The sequence below is a fragment of the Hippocampus guttulatus genome, chromosome 4 (genome assembly GCF_054856545.1).
Source record: "Hippocampus guttulatus isolate MCC_2025c chromosome 4, RoL_Hgut_1.0, whole genome shotgun sequence".
In the NCBI taxonomy this organism is placed as follows: domain Eukaryota; kingdom Metazoa; phylum Chordata; class Actinopteri; order Syngnathiformes; family Syngnathidae; genus Hippocampus; species Hippocampus guttulatus.
The window spans coordinates 25,514,035-25,532,996 of record NC_141264.1 but is presented as its reverse complement, the minus strand read 5'-3'; the positions used below and the strand labels follow the sequence as shown (position 1 = coordinate 25,532,996).

Below are 18,962 nucleotides of genomic sequence, written 5' to 3'. Positions count from 1 at the left end.
GGACCTCATCCGCTTTCGCCCCCTTGTGTAGACCGAGACCACTTCCAGCTGGGCTCGCTGTCCCACCTGCTGAACGCCAAAGCCGGCGGCTACCAGGAGTTGCCCGACTGGCCGGAAGCCGCCCCAGATCCCTCCGTGCGCAACGTGGAGGTGAAGGAGTCTGTGCGTGCAGTGGCATTCAGTAACACACAGAGTCACACACAGTCAGGATGGGCGCGAGTGTGGCTCCTGCTTTGGAGCGAACGACATAACATAATAATGGTGGCGCTCATCCGTTCACTCCCTCGTCACCTCGTAGGTTGCCGGTTATGGACTTGATTGGCTCTCTGCAGCAGCTCACTCGCTCCCCCGCCTGCTTTCTTGTCACCCATTTTTGAGCCAATAGTACATGGCCTACTTCTTTCAAGTAAACACCATTTGACGTGCGACATATTTTCATGTACATTGGATCCTCCAAAGTTGGGCATATTGTTCAAATCCTCCCCCACCACCACCAAAAAAAATACCCTCAACAGTTTTGACAACAAAATAGCATTGAGCAGAATTCCTTGATCCCTCATGATTTCTTATTTCACTCCCCATTGACATTGCTGCTATCGCTGGTGTGCATGACAGCCACTAGGTGGCAGTATAATGTCCACCTGTGTGGAAAGCATACTCAGGTCCTGCAGGGCCGCTGTCCTGCATGTTTTCCAAGTCTCCCTGTTGCAACACACCTGATTCGAATGAACAGGTTCAATGTCAGGCTTCCGCAGAGCTTGCTGATGATCTGATCTTTAGAAGCAGGTGTGTTGCAACAGAGGGACTGGGAAAACATGCAGGACGGCGGCCCCCCAGGACCTGAGTTTGACACCCCTGGTGTAAAGTTTTCCCATCTCGATCTGTCCATGTGCCATTGGTTCCTCATAAACGCTGACTTGTCCGAAAATCCAAACTTGAGCGCCACTTCTTGATGTCAAAATCACGAGGCAATCCACAGAACGCCACGGCCCCTCTTGATTTTGATTTGAAGGGGGGTGATCAAGTTTTGGTTCATTTTATGTTTGCTGTTAACCAATTTTATAAATTTCTACTGCCATGACCCGCTGTTGACCTGTCGTCGACTTGTGATGCAGATCTCAAGATGAGGGAGGGCGGCGCTGTGCCATGATTGGTTGCGGGGAATCCATCGAAAAGCATTCCCCACTTTTGGTTCAAGATTTTCTTAAAACGGCAGTCGTCTGCTCTTCTTTAAATTCTGAAAAGGGGGCAGGGTGGGGGGCTCACATTCTCCAAAAGCGAGGACCCTTCCTAAAAGGTTCTCTCACCTCATCCGCAGATAGAGGAAGTCATAACTACTGGCGAGGGGAGAATCGGCCTGCTGGGAGACTGGCGAGAGGTTGGCTGGCTGTGGGCGTGCGTTGATTGTTTTGCCGTCTTTTTTTCCCCCCTTTGACAGCTTTGTTCCTTTTAGTCGCTTTTCACTCATGATGGACTTTCAATTGCGGAATTACGAACTGGCAAAAGACACAAAGGAGCACGCCGAGCCCCATAGGCGATCCAGCCAAGGTCTAATTTGGCTTGGAAGTTTCTCAATGCGTTTTTGCAAACGAACTATTGTATTAAATAACCTTTTCACCACTTTCAAATGTATTCACGTGCACCTGTAATTAATATTAGACAAAAGTCAAGAAGTGCAGATCACACAAGAGTCCCGGTTGAATCTAAACGCAGGGTTAGGAAGTCGACAGACCACCTTCAATATTTCCTCCTCTGCATCCTATGTCGTTTTGCATGACATTTGTGAGGTGACTTTGGAGTTTCGTCCGAGTGGAGTGATGTGAGTTTTCTGTCCCAGCTTGTGACGTCTTTCCCCCCTTGTCTCCTTTCCAAACATCGTTGGTCTTATTGTCATGTGAGACGCACACAGCGCATTCACGTGAATGAATCAAGCGCTCTGCAGGTCCCCGTCTTGATATTGGACAATTTGATCCGAGGTGGTTCATGGCTCATTTCTCAACCTAATTTGTCAATTGCTTAATTTAATTTACATTTTGTTGGTGTGTGTGTGTGTGGATTTTTTTTTTTTTTTTGGGCTCCATTGAAACCTCTTCGATCCGTGGCCGTTTAATACCCCAGCCACACGTAGGAAATGATTAACATGCAGTCAAAAGTAACTATTGAACAAGTACAAAATAAGCTGTCTTTTTTTTTTCATTAAAACAAAATTACAAATGCAGTTTGAAAAAATGATTTAGAGATATATTTCATTTATTTATTTTACGTTAATTAAAATGCGTTCCCGCAAATAAATTAAACTTTGATTTCATTGTTATTTTGGATCAAATGAAATTGTGCCCCGTCTTTCAACATTTTAACTTTTCTTTGCAAGTTTTGGGCACGGGCCAGAGTCAATATCTTTAGAATATAAATGTGCGGCAGCAGTACGGTCTAAATCGCCTGAAATAAAAGAAACAAATGGATACTGGAAGAAAAAAATGTTGAGTGCAATCTTGGTCCAATTCCATCTGTCAAATCTAGCGACGTGTCACCAAAGACGATCATTGATTTCGGGCGGACCGTGGACAACCCTGCCGATATCTCATCTCGTGTGTGTTTTCCCAACTTTCGAGGTTCCAATGTCTGCTTTTATTGTAAGGTGGGCCCACGAGCGTGACATTTGTGCTTCATTTTTGTCTCCGTATTTAACTGTTGTCAAGGTTTCCCCCCTCTAGATCCAGAAACGTTCCTGTGCTTTACGTCCTGATGTTTTTTTTTTTAATTATTATTTTAATTTTGTTCTCTCAAATCTCCCCCCATCTCACTTCCATCCCCCATCTTTCTTTTCTCCTTTTCCCTTGACCCTCAGTCCTGCCAGGTATTTTCGCTGCTTGAGCGAGTCACAACGTTGACCAGCGTGAGTCAGTTAGCGCCCTCTCGAAGCATTGTAGCGGCTTCTCGATGCCCCTCCACCATCCTTCCCTCGCTTCCCCTGCGCCTTCGCCTGATGTGGTCGCTGTTCTGTGCTTCTAGCTCTCAGCCCACCTCAAAACAAAACACAGCCCACCCTCGCCCCCCTCCTCCCATCCTCTTTCCTCAGTGTCTACCATTAGAGAAGTGATTCTTTTGGAGAGGCACTCTTTGGAAGAAGCTTCAAGTGTGTTTAGCTGGCTGTTAGCGGTTAGCAAATTGACTCAAATATCAATGATGGCAATGCCAACGTTGGTATTGATATTGATTGAATGGAATGAGGAAAGGTATATCCCTTCCTGTTACTTAAAGATTCGTTTGCATCCTGTTGTCAGAACCATCACTAATGAAATGAAAGCCTAAAGGCCATCAGGACAAAAGTTGCTTCGTAATGTAAATCTAACCTCTGTCAGTCACCGTTCAAGTTACTGAGATAATATACTCTGAATGGGCGATGCAAAGAGCAAGCTTCTTTCTTTGAGATGCTCACGTGCCCCTCCCAGCATAAAACATGCACAGTTGGCAGTGGCAACGTAAGATGGCTGCCCTCTGGCTTCAGTCAGAGGAGCTCATTCCATTCGCGGAGTTTTATGCTGAGGAATCAGGAAATGAGCCAAGTGCAGGCAATGCTGCCTTCTTTATGTCAAATTTGGAACTAAATCCTGGTTTCCACCAGCCTCAAAATTAGGTCTTTTCGCTATTCATTCCTGCATTTAACTTGGAAACTAAAGAAACTGTGTGAGCCCACTCGATTTCTCAGTGAACCAATTGATGTTTAGTGAGTTGAACGTATTTTAGTAATTGTTTCTTTTTCTTTTTTTTTTCCAAAGCCAGCAAATGAAAACGTTCTTGGAGGGGAGACATTTTGTATATTTTCATGTTTCCTGAACACACATTCTAGTTTTAAATATTGTAGACCATGATTTTGTAAGAAAAAGTGACAACAAGTGAGAATTGTTTTTGTTTGTTTGTTTTTTAACCTTTGAAAATTTAACATTAATTCTGATTGCTCACACTCACGGTAGTTTTCTCATACGATGTGAGTCCCTCCCCAAATATATCACTTCTCTAAATGGAACTGCTACTTGGGTTTAAAAAAAAGAAAAGAAATGAAAGCCATGAAGCCATCATCTGGTGCTTGCATCCATCTTGACAAACACTCCGAGTTGACCTTTGTCGCCCGACTTGACAGGCGGGGCAGGCTGGCTTCATCTGTCTGCATCGCGCCCCAGGCCGAGGCTTCCATGGCCGTGCCGCTGTTGCCGTTGTCAGCCCGCGTCGCTCGCTGCTTCCGTCTTGGTGGGGGTGGAGGGCTTCTGTTGCGCCAGCCTGACGCTTATTCCCACTCTTGGGCTCCGCAGGTGCCCGAATGGACCAAGTGCAGCAGCCGAGAGAAGAGGAAGGAGAAAAAAGTCGAAAAGCCCTTCTACTCCGATTCTGAGGGCGAGTCTGGGCCAACCGAGTCTGCTGACAGCGGTGAGCTCAGGCGGACGCCAACACGATCACCTCAAATCGATGTCGCCTGTACATTCTCAATCGGCAGATCCGTTCGTTTGCCTGTCGTATCCGCGAGGTGATGCACTGGACTGACTTTGACTGCCTGCCCCCTAGAGTCCTACTCCTCCAGCGGCTCCGACAGCGCGAGTGCGAGCGCCGAAAGCGGCTCGGGATCCCAGAGCGAAGAAAGCGAAGACGCTTCCGACTCGGAGGATGAGCAGGACAAAAAAAAGAAGAAGAAGAAGAAGAAGAAAGAATTCAAGAAGCTGGCGCAAGGAAGCGAAAGGTGAGATTGCACTTTTGCTTTTGTGTCTTGATACCTGAAATCCGATTTTCTGCCTTGAATTTGCACCAGTGAGCAGAGCAGCGAGGGCGACGAGAGGAAGAGCAAACAACAGAAGAGCGAATCAGAGTCGGAGACGGACGAAGACGAGGAGAGCGATTCCGAAAGCAGCCAATCTGAATCTGAAGACTCTGAGTCGGAGGTGGATGTCAAAAACAAGAAGGTAACCGACACATCTTGGATCATTGGGATCATCAAAGGAAATATTCCAATGTGCATCGGTTCATCAAATTTGAATTGAAATTGCTTCTTATTAGTGACCTAGCATGCCTCCCGATGGCTCTCTTAAAATTCCTTAATTCTACGCGCCGTAACTCGGCATTCTGATTCATCGTCTGTTTGTGGAATAGGAGTTAAGCAGCAAAGTTCACCTGATTTTTGTCATGTCAGTGGGCGGCCATTTTTTGACAGCAAGTGGCAATATGGTACAACTTTGGTCTAGTAACCTCAAAATCTTTGCTTTCTTGCAGGCAGTACAATCAAAAGCTCCCTCCAAGCCCGTCATAAAAGAGACCAAGAAAGAAATGTCCTTGCTGGACCTTGACGACTGTGAGTTTTTGGTTTGTTTGTTTGGAACGGGGTTCCCCAGCTACGTGCGAGTAACCGCATGTGACTTTTACAGACATTTCTTTGTTTCTCACTCCTCAGTCGAACCCGCCCCTTCGCCTCAAGTCACGCCCGTCAACTCCTTCCTGTCCAGCAGTCTCGTGACCGACCTGGAGGGCTTGTCATTGTCCGACTCGGTTCTCTCACCCGCGGTAAGGGCACACTTTCATCCTGGCTAGTATGCCATCTGTTCTCAATGAAAGTGTAGTTGAGATAAAACAGTGGTTGGGAATCACTGGTTTGGGATCAATAGTTCTGATTAGGGCTCATTTGGCCAAGTCCACGAGTAGCTGCCCATCAAAGTCATGGAAAGTCACTCAAAATTTAAACCAACTTCCGGTGGACAAGTGGTTAGCGCGTCGACCTCACAGTGCTGAGATACCGGGTTCGATTCCAGCTCCGGCCTTCCTCTGTGGAGTTTGCACGTTCCCCCTGTGCCCTGCGTGGGTTTTCTTCGGGTGCTCTGGTTTCCTCCCACATTCCCAAAACATGCACGGCAGGCTGATTGAACAAATTGTCCCGAGGTGTTGGTGTGAGCGCGGATGGTTGTTCTTCTCTATGTGCCCTGCGATTGGCTGGCAACCGGTTAGGGTGTCCCCCGCTTACTGCCCGAAGACGGCTGGGATAGGCTCCAGCGCCCCCTGCGATTCTTGTGAGGATAAAGCCGATCAGAAAATGGATGCATGGATGGCCAACTTCCTGTTTAATTTCAAGTCCTGGTCCTTGAGACAGTCCGCCGTCAACGACAGTAGATTTTTTTTTCTTTTGGTACCAAGTCCGACAACGTTCCAGTGGCTCATGTCTGATCATTCTTTTGCCGACAGGCCATCTCGCCGTCGGGCACGCAGAAGTGCTACGAGCTGCTGCACCGCATCTCTGGCGAGGGCCTGTCGGTGGAGTACTGCTTCAGCCGCCAGCCCTTCGGCCCCGACGCCAACATGGTGGCGGTGCAGATGCATTTTGCCAACAGCGCCGCCACGGATGCCAAGAACCTGCACATGGAGGACGTCAAGCTGCAGTCTGGCATGAGGGTCACGGACTTCCCGGAAATCGGTGAGTGAAGACACAAAATTTGAGCGAGGTAGCGGGGAAGATGAGACAAAAAAAAATTACTTGAGTAAGAGCACTACTCCTTTAGAAAAATATGACTCGAGTAAAAGTTAAAAGTAATGACTTGAGTAAGTATTCAGAGACAAAAAGGACTCCAATACAGTAGGTGGTAACTGGTGAGTAATTTCTGATGTTGTTTTGTTTTTTGTTTTTTTTTAATGAGAGCATGAACGTCAAAGAGACAAAAATATTAAATAGTTCAAATGAAATAGAAGTATAAAATTGTCATTTACTTCCCAACGCTGCGATTGGGTGGCAACCAGTTCAGGGTGTCCGAAGACAGCCGGGATAGGCTCCAGCGTGCCCGCGACCCTCGTGAGGAGAAGCCGATTAGAAAACGAATGGATGGATGGATACTTCCCAACGCTGCTGTCTACTGACTCGTTTTCCCACTTCCTGTCCGCAGAGCTGCTGCCTGCGGGTGAGACGACCACCGCTGTGATGGGCATCGACTTCTGCGACTCCACACAAGCGGCAAACTTCCAGCTGTGGTAAGACGAATTGGGCCTGATTTACTTTCAAGGAGTGCACATGCAAAACAATGAGCAGGTCATTCTGGGAGGAGTAAATGGTAACAAACATTCACTCACATTCACCGAATCGTGTAATTGCCCAAGTATAAATTACCATTCTGTACAGTGCTATTCTTCCTTTTAAAAAAAAAAGAAAAAAATGTTGGTGTTTCACTGATACTGAAACATATTAATAGCATTTCCATTTATTCCAATGGGCAAAATTGATTTGCGATAAGAGTGATGATCTAAGTTACGAGCGCGGTGTCTGTTTTTTTTTTTTGTTTGTTTTTTTTTCCAGTACTCACAGCAGGAAGTTTTTCGTGTCCATCCAGCCGCCGGTCGGAGAGCTGATGAAACCGGTTTTCATGACCGAGAACGAGTTTAAAAAGGAACAAGGTGAATAATGACATGATGACTGTTGGCATTAAATGAACCAGAAAATGTCTGGCGTCCAACCTCCAAAGTCGAAACGTCCCTTTAGTGACACACTTTGGACAACAACCAATCTGGCTAGACATGAACAAAGGTTGGAGGCGTTTAAGTTTTAAGAAAGATTTTGAGCCCGCAGCGAATTAATTGACCTTTAGCGTGACGCTGCACTAACGTGTCGCTCAACATGCTCCTCAATTCCGTGTGCCGTTCCCAAAAGAGGCGCTCTCGCAGCGTCTAGGTGAGTTGCCTTCCACGTCCTCCCCTTGCTGCACCCCCCACCCAAAGCCCCTGAAAATTCCTCCACCCAAGACCACTCACACCCTTCACCGTTTCTACTGTGTGTATCTTCCGCCCCTCATCAGCGGCAAGTTGCGGGGGCTTGTCATCAGAGTGGACCCAGACTTTTTTTTTTTTGCGCTTAACATCATTAGTTACTCACATAAAGTTAATCACATAAGATTCCTTTCGTAGTGTCTGATTTGGCTATTGATAAGTTGGTTAGTGAGGATTTTAATAACATTTTGAGTGAGTTAGTCAATTTCATGTCAATGCCAAATAGTGAGCATCATATGTCATGAGTGAAAACGGACCACTTTTGTCATGACGATTTTGTCTTTACAAATCTACTTCTGACATTAAATTGTGACAGGAGTTTATTTTTTTCTCTTTATTAAAAAAATACATAAATGTAACCAATTCCGTATGAAATGATGCAAAACGAGTAAACATTTTGGACTTTTGGGGGGGGGGGGCTTTTTGGGTTTAAGAATCAATTTCAATTACTGCTCATTTCATTTGAAATGAATGATAAACTGACGCGGAATTTGAGTAAAGACAGAAAAATTGGACAAATGACGTTGCGTGTCGGTTCCAGCAGATGTTGAAAAGTCGCTTCCTCACAGACTATCTTGGTCCAGCCGACTTCTTCTTCTTCTTCTGATGAGGGGCTGAAGCGAACACTTTGTGGGTGCTCATCACAGGACCCCCAACCTGCCGCCCCCAGCACCAACTCGAAGGAAATGACATCAGCCACTTTGTGTCCCCCCTCACTTCCCCCGCCCCACCTTTGTCTGCTCATTAGATTGGAAAGACCCCTTTGGCAATGTTTGCAAACCGTAAGTGCCAGAGGCTACTTCCGGAGGCAGAGCACCAATCCTCGACCATTGACTTGAAATTAAAACACGAACAAAAACTGGCTCTACCGCCGGAAGTACCCCAAAAGATCGTTAGTTCGCACTGCGCGGACGTCTGGTGTTAGACGTATAAAGCCGGCACGGCGCTCCTGTGCCGAAACAGGTCAGCTCATGGGCATGAATGAGATCACAGAGAAGCTGACGCTGGATGTGAAGTGCCGGAACGAGCACGCCATCGTCCAGAGGGTGTCGGCCGCCGCCAACCTCAGCAGAGTGCCCTGCGGCTCAGACAAGGAGTGCAGGTAAGGGAGGGCAAGAAGAACACCATACAATGGTACCTCTACTTACGAAATTAATTGTTTCTGGAAGAAATTTCTTAACGAGAAATTTTTGTAAGTAGAGATGCGTTTTCCATGTAAATGCCCTAATCCGTTCCAAACCCGCCAAATTCAGACATACATGTTTTCTAAAGCACCAAAATATGTAACAAATACATGTTACAAATTAGATTATTGTCCAATAAGTGAGAGTTGTGCATAATGTAAAAAAAACTGAATAAAGAATAAAATTGATGGTCATTTAACTTTGAACTGCATCCTCATCGTTTTTTTTTGCCTCTTAAGTTCATCTTCTCTCTCAGAAGTGGCTTTTGACTGACGTTTTGTAAAGAACTGAGCAAGGGACGTCTGCTTTTGTCGACTTTTAAAATGTCCGATGCAAACGTCAGCAAAGTGAGCGATAGCCTGACTGGTGAACACTTTTTCTGGCGATTCACATTAATGGCGAGGACGCTGCATAAACACACTTCTATCTAACGACACACAGACACGTAAGATAGAGGTCCTTCTCAGCCAATGGCAGCGTAGCTGTAAGTGCGTTGCGTTCGGGAAAATTCGGAGGTGCGACTCGCAACCCATTCTGTATTTTTACCTTTCGTACTAAAGGCAATATTTTCCTCTTGAGGCGTTTCGCAATTTGAACATTTCGTATGAAGAGACTTTCGTGAGTTTAGGTACCACTGGAAAGCGGAATCGCAATTTTGTTTGATTAACTGCCAATTAGTATCGGCTCTAAATATCGGTTATCGGCCTCCTTGAAGACCAATATGTGGAACCTAGTTTCAAACTACCCATTTTACAAAGAACCGCCGTTATAGCGTACAGATTCATTATGTCCCTTGAGGGACATTGGAACGAGGTTCGACTGTCATTGGTATTTCGCTTTTCATTTTATGACCTCCTTATTTAGTTCACTCTTGAAGTGAACAGACTTTTTTTTGTGTGTGAGCGCTCAATAAATATCGCCGCTCAATTCCTTGACTCTGCTGCCTTTGACACTTTTGACTTGTGCGGCGCTTTGACTTGAGTCCTCCGCCGGGTCTTTGCACTCTTGCGCTTCCCGCCCGCAGGTTTGCCGGCCGGACGGTGAGCGGCGGCAGCCTGGTGCTCGTCACCGTGGCCACCGAGGAGGACGGCAGCGCCCGGCTGACTCTCAACTGCGAGAAGATGGTGATCGGCACCATGCTGGTCAAGGACGTGCTGCTGGCTCTCACGCAGTGAATCTTTGTGGGATTTCCTTTGTTTTTTTCTTTGTGACAATCGCATCTGCTCACGAGAACAACACGACAGCAAAAAAAAAAAAAAATCCGCTTGTCCTGCCGGTTTATTTGGCGTATTATTCTTTTTCAAACTATTTCGACCAAATTTCATATTGAGGGAATTTTTTTTGACTAATGTTTGCATTTTTCTTTCAGTTTCTACCAAATTCCAGATTCAATAGCATTGGAGATTTTTTTTTTTTACTGTAACATCAACAAAATTTGGTTACCAGATGTTGTTTGTCAATGTTTGCCGGGTTTTTTTTCATTTGGAATTTAAAATGATTTCTCCTAAATTAAATATTTCAGGGTTTTGTTAATGCAGTTTGAGTGGATTTATTTAATTAATTTGTATTTATTTATTTATACCAAATTCCATAAGCACTTGCCTCATCAACAAAATGAGGGGAACACCATGCCAGTTTCTTAAAATTATACTTTTATTTTTTAACACAAATGTTATTTATTATGAAATCCTAGATGATGAAATAAGATCTAGGTGTCTTTGTTTCAATGTGGCATAACCGTTTGAATCATTGTCTTGCAGTCGAAGCAGAACATATACCAGGAATAAACATTTGAAAGCTCGCCGTGCATGCGGCACTGCTACGGTATGTACAGGATGTGTGTGTTAAATATACAGTATACAGTACGCAGGAAACAAAAAGCTCATCTTGTCATTTTTACTTTTTTTTTAAATTTATTACTGTCTTTACATGATCATTTGATTGTATATTTGTTGTTTTCCCTTTGGGCCTCAAAGTGTAGTTAGACTGCTGGACATGTCACTTTCCCCCTGACAATTTTGGCTTGAGATTATTGAGTAGTTCTGATATGTGTGAAAGTGAAACTAAGTAAAATAGTTCTTTAAAAACATCAAAATAATCGAGTAGCGATCGTATGCTGTAATGAGTAGGAAAAAAATGCCATACTTTCTGACAGTTTTGACTCAAAAGGCTCAAGTTCAATTCATGTTAGTCTTTTTTTTTTTTAAAGAAATGATAACTTTTGATGTACTTAAGAGTATGTACTAAAAATGAAAGATTTTCTACGACTCAGAGTGGACCTCCGCTCTTTGCGAGGTAATCGGGACCATGCCTGACCATGAATAATGAAAATCACAAATAACACTAACTATAATTACCATGTAAAAATAAAATAATAATAATCCTCCTGTCCTTAAAACAAAGCAAAACACAAATGCATGGGTGACAAAAATGCGAATAAGTGGAGAAGCTGAATGTTTACATCCAATTGTTACTTTCCTGCTTTGGATCATATTTCAACACTTGTCTTCTATGTTCTTGATTTTCTTGACTGCTGGTGAATGTGAAAGATATTTAACCAAAGCAGATAGAAATTCTGCTGAATCCTTTCCCAAGCAATGTTTGTTTTCAAATGAAATGATGTGTGCGAGTGTTTACTTTTCATCACAACCTCTGTGTGTGCTGCTTGGCTATTGGGAAGTTTATTTATGAATAAATAAATGAAGGAAAAAAAAACGATGCAGGTAAAGTTTTATTTTCCAATGTGCATTGAAAAATAGTCACAAATACAATAAAAATGGGAATAAGAATAAAAAAAATAGAAATGAAAAGGTTCTTTGACTGTACTGACACGATTGAGCAATCTAAAAACAAGCAGAGTATCTCACAGGATGCTCTCTGCACACCATTCACACTTTTGTAAATATTTGATTATATTTTTCAATGGGACAACATTGAAGAAGTGCCACTTTGCTACAACGCGCAGTAGTTTTATAACACACACCGTAGTTTTAGTCCCGGTTTTATAACACACACGCACACACACACAGGTTAGGCAAGTTCCATCTGTTTGGTGTGCGGAAGGAAGAGCGCCGACACACCACCGGACATCAGCATGACCGACACAAGCAGGATGGGGACGGCGCAGTCCGAGTCCAGCATGTTGCCGAAGACCACGTTCCCCATGATGGCCCCTACTCGGCCCGCACCCGTGAAGAAGCCCAGCGCCGACGAACTGCACCCGTGAGAACGACCATCCACATGACAACAAAAAAATAATAATTTAATAAATACATCTCCTTTAAGGTAACGCTGCGACCCAATTAGTAATTAGCCACATGGTTCATTTGAGAACACTGAAAGCCGCCCTCAAATAGACGCTACATCCTTATTGGTTGGTGGGTGCGTCATACACTCCAGACAACTAAATGACTCCCTCAAACAAAGGCCTCATCTCAGTTTGTCACCAAATGTATCCTCCACTTAAGAGAAATAAACACCCTGCAGTAACAGATACCAGACCCCAATTAGCCTTCGGGTGCATCCTGCGCTGAAGACAACCGAATACCTCCCTCAAATAGGCGCTCGGTCCCAATTAGCCATCCGGTGCGTCGTCTACTTGAGACAACCAAACGTCTTCCTCAAATAGAAGTGGCGCGCCTCATTTCGTCGCGGATCGAGACGTCCGCTCAAGTGAAAACGGCGGCCTCCCTCAAAGTACCGTAGCTGCGTGGGGTAGAGCTCCGTGCCCACCACATCCAGAGTGTTCCAGGCGATGACGGACACGCCGCTGAACAAGCAGGACAGCAGCAGACTTTGGCTTTTGCTCTGCACCACATAGATGAGGAACACGCTCAGGCTGGACACCAGCAGGCTGACCGCTGAGAACACACACGATGAATGTCAAATCAGGACATATGAGGACCCGCTGTGGCGCGTCGCCTTCCTCACAGAGCAGCGGCTTCGCCCCAATGTTGTCCACCACCAGGATGGTGAAGATGTTGCCGGGAAGGTTGGCTGCGGCGATCAAGAAGCTCTCCTCGTAGACTGAGGATGAAAACACGTGCCGGATTGAATACTTCTCAATTTGGAAAAATTAAACATTATTTTTGGACCAACCAGCTTTTTTTTTTTTTTTTTTTTTAAATTCACTTAATTTTAATTTGACTTTAGAGCTGATTTGTTAATTTTGCTTTTAGTTAAATTTTTATTTGTCTTACATTTCTCGTATTTGGCATATATAAATAAATACATTTAAAATGAGCCCTGAAAGCTCAGGTATGAAATGTGCTTTGCGGTCAAACACAGGACAATTACGCACCCACGGTCTTGACGGGGGAGCAGCTGTTGGTGTGCTGTTGGGACGGGGCGGACATGTTGGCACACGGTGAGCTGCCGGCCTCCGCTCGGGAAAAAAGCTCGGGGAACCACATCCACAGCCCGTAGTAGCTGCGCACAGCGGTCAAGTCACGTCATCAATGTCTTTTTAAAATAATACCCTCCATACTTGGACTTACTAGTCGAGAGTATTTGCTCCACTGGAGTCGGGGCCTTTTTGGAATGACCCCTGACCCAGCGTTTAGGCTCCACGGGTGTATTAAAAGATTTCTGAACCAGAGCTTGACTCCCAGTTCAACGGCAATGCCGACCAACCATCCGGACGTCTTACCCAAAGGAAATGCAGTAGAAAATGATGAGCAGCACGACGCTTCTGGATTTGAGGTTCCCATCAAACATCTGCCGGAGCGGCATCAGAGCCTATTTGGGTGGTGATGACAGCAAAACGCCGATTATACACCCTAACAGGCGTCAACAACGTTTGAGTGGTTTTATTTGATTGACTTTGTGTCGAGTCTTGTTTCTCGGTCACCTTTTTCAGAATAGCAGCGAGTTGTCCAGACGGCTGTCGAGTCTCGGTCTCGTGCGCTCTTTGTTTGATGTTCACGTGCAAGGAAAACTCCTTGAAAATCAAACGTAGAAACGCAGGATTCCAACTGTAAGGTATTAAACTTAACGGATGGTAGTTTCATTTATTGTACAATATTTATTGACATGATTTCTTTTTGTCTTGCAATTGACAGTCTATATATTGAAAAAAACTAATACTAAAACCAAATGAAACAAAAAAAAAACCCCCGAATTCAAACGAACTCAATTTTTTAAAAAAACAAAGTCAAAACGAACACTACCGAAAAATCGGAAGTGCAGCCGCTTTTGCCTTTTTGCACAGAGCCGTCGACTTACAGGGAGAGATGCTCCTTTCCCAAGCATGTTCAGTCGGAACATCTGGCGGAAGACGTGGACGGCCTCTCGCTCTCGGCCGGCCTGCAAAAACACAAAAGGACAGATTTTTTTTGGGCCGCAAATCCGTGCAAGACTGGCGAATCGGTTCACTTCATTTTGAGGATCGATGTCCTTGAGTGATATTTCATTTTTTTTTTTTTTGGGTTATTAACTTTTTAACCTCCATGAGGAACTTGGGGCTCTCGGGCATGAGGAGCCTGAAGATGGCCGCTGACGTGACGCTCGGGACGGAGCAGAGCACCACGAACACTCGCCAGCTCTGGAAGTTCAGTCGGCCCACAGACAAATGCATCCAGGTTCTGGGGATCACCAACCAGGCCAGGCCTTTGCGCACGCACGCACACAAGCGTCAACATCACATGATGGTCGCAAAAAATGTCAGTGGTCGTTGTGCGGTGTCTTGGCACCTGCAGCCAGAATGTTGCCCGCCATCCAGAAGGTGGCCAGAGCGCTGATCATCGTGCCTCGCCTCAGTCGCGGCATAAATTCGGAGAAGTAGGAGAAGATGACGGGAATGGAGCCGCCAACCCTGGAGAAAGGGTTCAATTGCATCTAAAACTCGCGTCCATTTGAATGACTCAAAATTTGACATAAAACAAGCCTTCGTGAGCAACATGCTTGCCAGTCAACGAAACAACCACGAGTGAAAAACATCTCGCGTGTTTTGAATAAACAATGACGCGGTCGTGCCTCCAACGTCCTCACCCGACGCCGCTGATGAACCTGAGCAGCAGGAAGAGCCAGAACCACGGCGCCGCGCTGGCCAGAGCCCCGAAGAGGCCGTTGACCGACAGGGAGACCACCAAGATGTTGCGGCGCCCCCTACGGTCGGCCAAATATCCCCACACGTAGCCGCCCACCATCATGCCTGGCGGGGACGACGCAGGCGTGTGACTCATCGCCTCGCGTCATCGAATTCCAAAACCGAGACGTTTGACAAAAGAACGTCCGACCGAGGGAGCTTGACCGACCGAGGAAAATGGAGGCGGTGAGCAGGCCCATGTCGGAGGAGCTGAGCAGGAGGTCGCAGCGGGCCGAGGGCAGCAGGAAGGACACGCAGACGATCTCCACCGCGTCGCTGGCGTTGGCCCAACCGCAAACTAGCAGCAGCAGCCAGTGGAACCAGCCGAAGCCTGGCAACAGGAAGCACAACACACACGCACACAACACACAAAAAAAAGCTTCAGCCGCCATTTTGACATGGCGGTGAAAATGTGCCTGGACAAAATGGCTGCCACTTCTCGGGACGCATTACGCAACTTTTTAAATGAAACAACGTGACAAAAGGCAAAGATTTGTTTGCGTTATTGTTGTCATCTGATTTATGTTCACGGCAGACTTATTTGGCGGAATTTTGTGGCGTTGTCGTCATGAACGCTTCAAGGACTGCAAGTGTTGTTTTTTTTTTAGTACATTAACAATGCTAAGATTAAGAAATATACTGTCTTTCATTCATTGCCCATTTATTTTCGTGTACGCCAAACCTGTGGGACCAACACATTTATGAATAAGAAATCTGATATGGGAATACAGCTGAATTTATTGCTTGCTTTGCTGAAAAAAAAATGACAAAAATGGGAAAAAAAAATGTTTGCATATTAAATCGGCATCGCAATACTGAGGAGAAAAAAAAAATGCAATTTGACTATTTTTTAGAATTGTTCAGCCCAAGTGGATTAGCGGAGGTTCGGGGGTTTGGGACCGAGGCACTATCATAACGAAACACCTCCCCCCCGCCCCCGCTATCACGTCCAAGTCAGCGCACAGCTTTGGCCCGCTTGATAACCGGCCCACGCTTGACAGTTTGGTGAAAGCCGCAGACACGGCAGACAGACATATTTGTGTCCTTGCGGGGCGCCTGAAGGCAGTGAAGTCTAATGAAGTTCTGTCATCTTGAGTGAAAATGCTTTGATAGTTTGCAGTTGAAGCTGCCTACTTCAACTAGTTGAAATGCTAAAGACAAGGCTTTTTTTTGGTGAACGTTTTCACAGCCATTCATGTCAACAAAATAAATCAAGCCGCGTATATTAAAACAGCGATTGGCTTGGCGTGCTCCCCGTACATTGTGATGAAATAAGTGCGACGTGGGCGTGGCGGTCAAGAAAAGGGCGGTGACATTTGACTCGGACCTCCGCTGCGAAGCAGTCTTTCTGAGATGGCGTCCCATTTTGAATTACCTGCTGCCTCGACTGCTTCCTCGTATGACAACCTGGCGCGCGCGCCCTCGTCGGCATCTTGCGGTACGATTAAAGTCCTCCTCTCAAATAAGGTTTCACCTAAAAGAGAGGAAGAAAGAATTGGAAGTCATCTAATTTTCCTTGCCGAATGTATCAACTTTTTTTCTCCGGTGCATCGTATGACAAAAGTTGATGAGAACATTGTCGTCGTCCCCCCCATACTTCTTGGCAGCAGTCGCTGCCAACAATGCAAACGATTTTTTGGATTGGAGTTCCATCTCCCGTCAACCATCTTGCGGGGCCGGTCCAAAAAGCCGAAGGGTTACTGCAGTGAGATCAGTCCAGCAGGACCTCAAACAAACACCAACTCCAAAAGGTGTTGCGCGCAAGAGTTCCAATCGACCTGGCACGCCTCTGACACCGATCCGTTATATCCCTTCTCAATTTACTCAGTTACGCGATGTCAAAAATGCCGTGAGGCACATACGACGTTGGATCGCTCTCCTTTTGTGCTGAACTCGGTCATCTTGTTGCATTTCAAACCGCTAAAGTTGAGGCAATGTTAGCATTATCCACCAGTGGTGAATTTATCAATAATTTTGTACTTTGCCCAACTTGTATGTGCAATGGTTGCCAAAACATCAAATGAAGCCGATATTATTGAGTTGTTGGTTTTTGTTTTGGTCATTATTTTGACAAATGCCATGAACAGTCATGCGGTTCAATCAATAATCTTTTTTTTTTTAAAATTAAATACACAACATTAAGAGAATAAAGTTGTATTTTTTTCAAGATAGCAGTTGCAGTATCACGAGAACGACGTTTTTCAAGACTAAAAGTTGCATATTTTCCACATTAAAGAGATTACTGTCCTACTTTTGTACGAGGGGAAGTGAAGGAAGGATATTGGAGGAACTGTTTGCCGCTTGCGTAAGGAAGAGCACTCTGGAGGATCTTGTCAAATTATACACAACTGGAAACAGTGAGAATAAGCGTCAGTGTTTGGGATTCTGACGGAGCGTTGAGGTCATAACCGCAGTGGCTCATGTCGAAGGCTGTCCGCAGTGACGCCCAAATCTCTGGAACACTGTAAATGTTTACGCACCCACTTTTAATTCCAAAATACTCAGTATAACATTTTATCCTCAGAATATCTTGACAATGACCTTTATAAAAAAAAATTGACTTTGTATCTCAAAAACAACTGTATATTTTGTAAAATGCAGACCTGAATCTTACAAATACTGTACATTAATTTTAATTTTCAAACTACAATGGCTTTTTAAAATTGAAAATATCCAACTTTTTATCCCTAAAATATACTATCCATCCATCCATTTTCCGAACCGCTTGATCCTCACTAGGGTCGCGGGGGGTGCTGGAGCCTATCCCAGCCATCTCCGGGCAGTAGGCGGGGGACACCCTGAATCAGTCGCCAGCCAATCGCAGGGCACACAGAGACGAACAACCATCCACGCCCACACTCACACCTAGGGACAATTTAGAGCGTCCAATCAGCCTGACATGCATGTTTTTGGAATGTGGGAGGAAACCGGAGCACCCGGAGAAAACCCACGCAGGCCCGGGGAGAACATGCAAACTCCACACAGGGAGGCCGGAGCTGGAATCGAACCCGGTACCTCTGCACTGTGAAGTCGACGTGCTAACCACTGGACTACCGGGCCGCCCTAAAATATACTATATCACCCTAAACTATAGCACAAGTTATGATATTTCTGCATTATGTACTCCCTTCGTAAATTAAGGGAGAGGCGGGGCGATGAGATTCAATATAATGTGATTATTACCATTTTGCATTTGGACCGCCGAAGCACTTGAAATGACTTTGTCAACACAGTCTAATGTGATTATTACTATTTTGCATTTGTAACTCCGAAGCATTTTAGACTCCATCATCAACACAATTCATGAACCAATAGATGCAATTTTGCTAATACAAATATTTAAGAAATGCAAAAAAACATTTCACTTGCAAATGGTAAAAAAAACGTTCTGAAGAATACTGGGTTAGGCGACTGTTTTAAGGCACACGCCACTGCAAAGTACTAAGCCAAAAATACAAATAATACTACATCAACAACTGAGCTTTGTCATTTTATGTAGACAATAAAATACAATGCATCGGGTACCTAAATAATCCTTGCTGATCAAATCTGTTGCGTGTGAAATAAGAAAAGAAAAGGACATTGAAATGACTTGCTTCGGCTCCAAAAAGTGGATAATTTTTAGTTTGGGAAAACAAGCATTTAAATGGCATAGTTTTTTTGAACAGCTCTCCTGCTTCATAAAGGAGAGGCGCAACGTTTTTTAAATACCTTCATCCGAATCCGACTCGTCAGTCAACCGACGTTTTGAAGTGAGAAGAGTCTCTTGATCACCGGTGGAAGTGTTACCAGGCATCGCCGAACTCGGTAAACTTCCGCGGTCAGAAGTGCTGTTGCGCGGCGTTTTCCTTGCCCCGAGTCATTTTTTTTCCAGTCCGCTGACTGAGTGAGAAGCTCTATTAGCTTTG

The 18,962-nt window shown here is 45.1% G+C and overlaps 2 protein-coding genes across 10 annotated transcripts in view; one reads left to right on the top strand and one right to left on the bottom strand.

Moving 5' to 3' along the window:
* ap3b2 (adaptor related protein complex 3 subunit beta 2) overlaps positions 1–11,687 on the top strand; it is a 23,711-nt gene extending 12,024 nt beyond the window's left edge. For 2 of the 9 annotated variants that reach the window (XM_086108921.1, XM_086108917.1), the window contains exons 16-28: positions 32–150; positions 2,849–2,896; positions 4,311–4,425; positions 4,561–4,732; positions 4,802–4,952; positions 5,260–5,338; positions 5,438–5,547; positions 6,220–6,448; positions 6,912–6,996; positions 7,319–7,416; positions 7,670–7,690; positions 8,749–8,887; positions 9,994–11,687. In XM_086108921.1, the coding sequence (XP_085965047.1) occupies positions 32–150; positions 2,849–2,896; positions 4,311–4,425; positions 4,561–4,732; positions 4,802–4,952; positions 5,260–5,338; positions 5,438–5,547; positions 6,220–6,448; positions 6,912–6,996; positions 7,319–7,416; positions 7,670–7,690; positions 8,749–8,887; positions 9,994–10,144 (1,517 nt within the window). In that variant the 3' untranslated portion in view covers positions 10,145–11,687. Of the gene's footprint in view, positions 1–31; positions 163–2,848; positions 2,897–4,310; positions 4,426–4,560; positions 4,733–4,801; positions 4,953–5,259; positions 5,339–5,437; positions 5,548–6,219; positions 6,449–6,911; positions 6,997–7,318; positions 7,417–7,669; positions 7,691–8,748; positions 8,888–9,993 lie in introns of all 9 variants that reach the window. The other 7 variants (XM_086108923.1, XM_086108920.1, XM_086108922.1 and 4 more) reach the window with 5 other exon arrangements.
* On the bottom strand, positions 11,683–18,962 carry sv2 (synaptic vesicle glycoprotein 2). The gene is made up of 13 exons (XM_086108927.1): positions 18,766–18,962; positions 16,430–16,528; positions 15,224–15,385; positions 14,958–15,120; positions 14,660–14,781; positions 14,413–14,576; positions 14,193–14,273; positions 13,819–13,908; positions 13,618–13,706; positions 13,270–13,397; positions 12,900–12,995; positions 12,670–12,829; positions 11,683–12,183 (listed from the first exon to the last, which is right to left on the bottom strand). Exons 1-13 carry the CDS (start codon positions 18,848–18,850, stop codon positions 12,000–12,002), a joined length of 1,623 nt encoding a protein of 540 aa, XP_085965053.1. The 5' UTR covers positions 18,851–18,962; the 3' UTR covers positions 11,683–11,999.

Excerpts from the sequence above, each read along its gene's own strand:
- sv2 (XM_086108927.1), bottom strand. The coding sequence starts at position 18,850 with ATGCCTGGTAACACTTCCACCGGTGATCAAGAGACTCTTCTCACTTCA. Across the intron at positions 13,398-13,617 it reads TTCTACTGCATTTCCTTTGG|CTACTACGGGCTGTGGATGT; the intron begins GTAAGACGTCCG and ends CGCTGTGCGCAG. Across the intron at positions 12,830-12,899 it reads TGGGGCGAAGCCGCTGCTCT|CGGTCAGCCTGCTGGTGTCC; the intron begins GTGAGGAAGGCG and ends GTGTGTTCTCAG.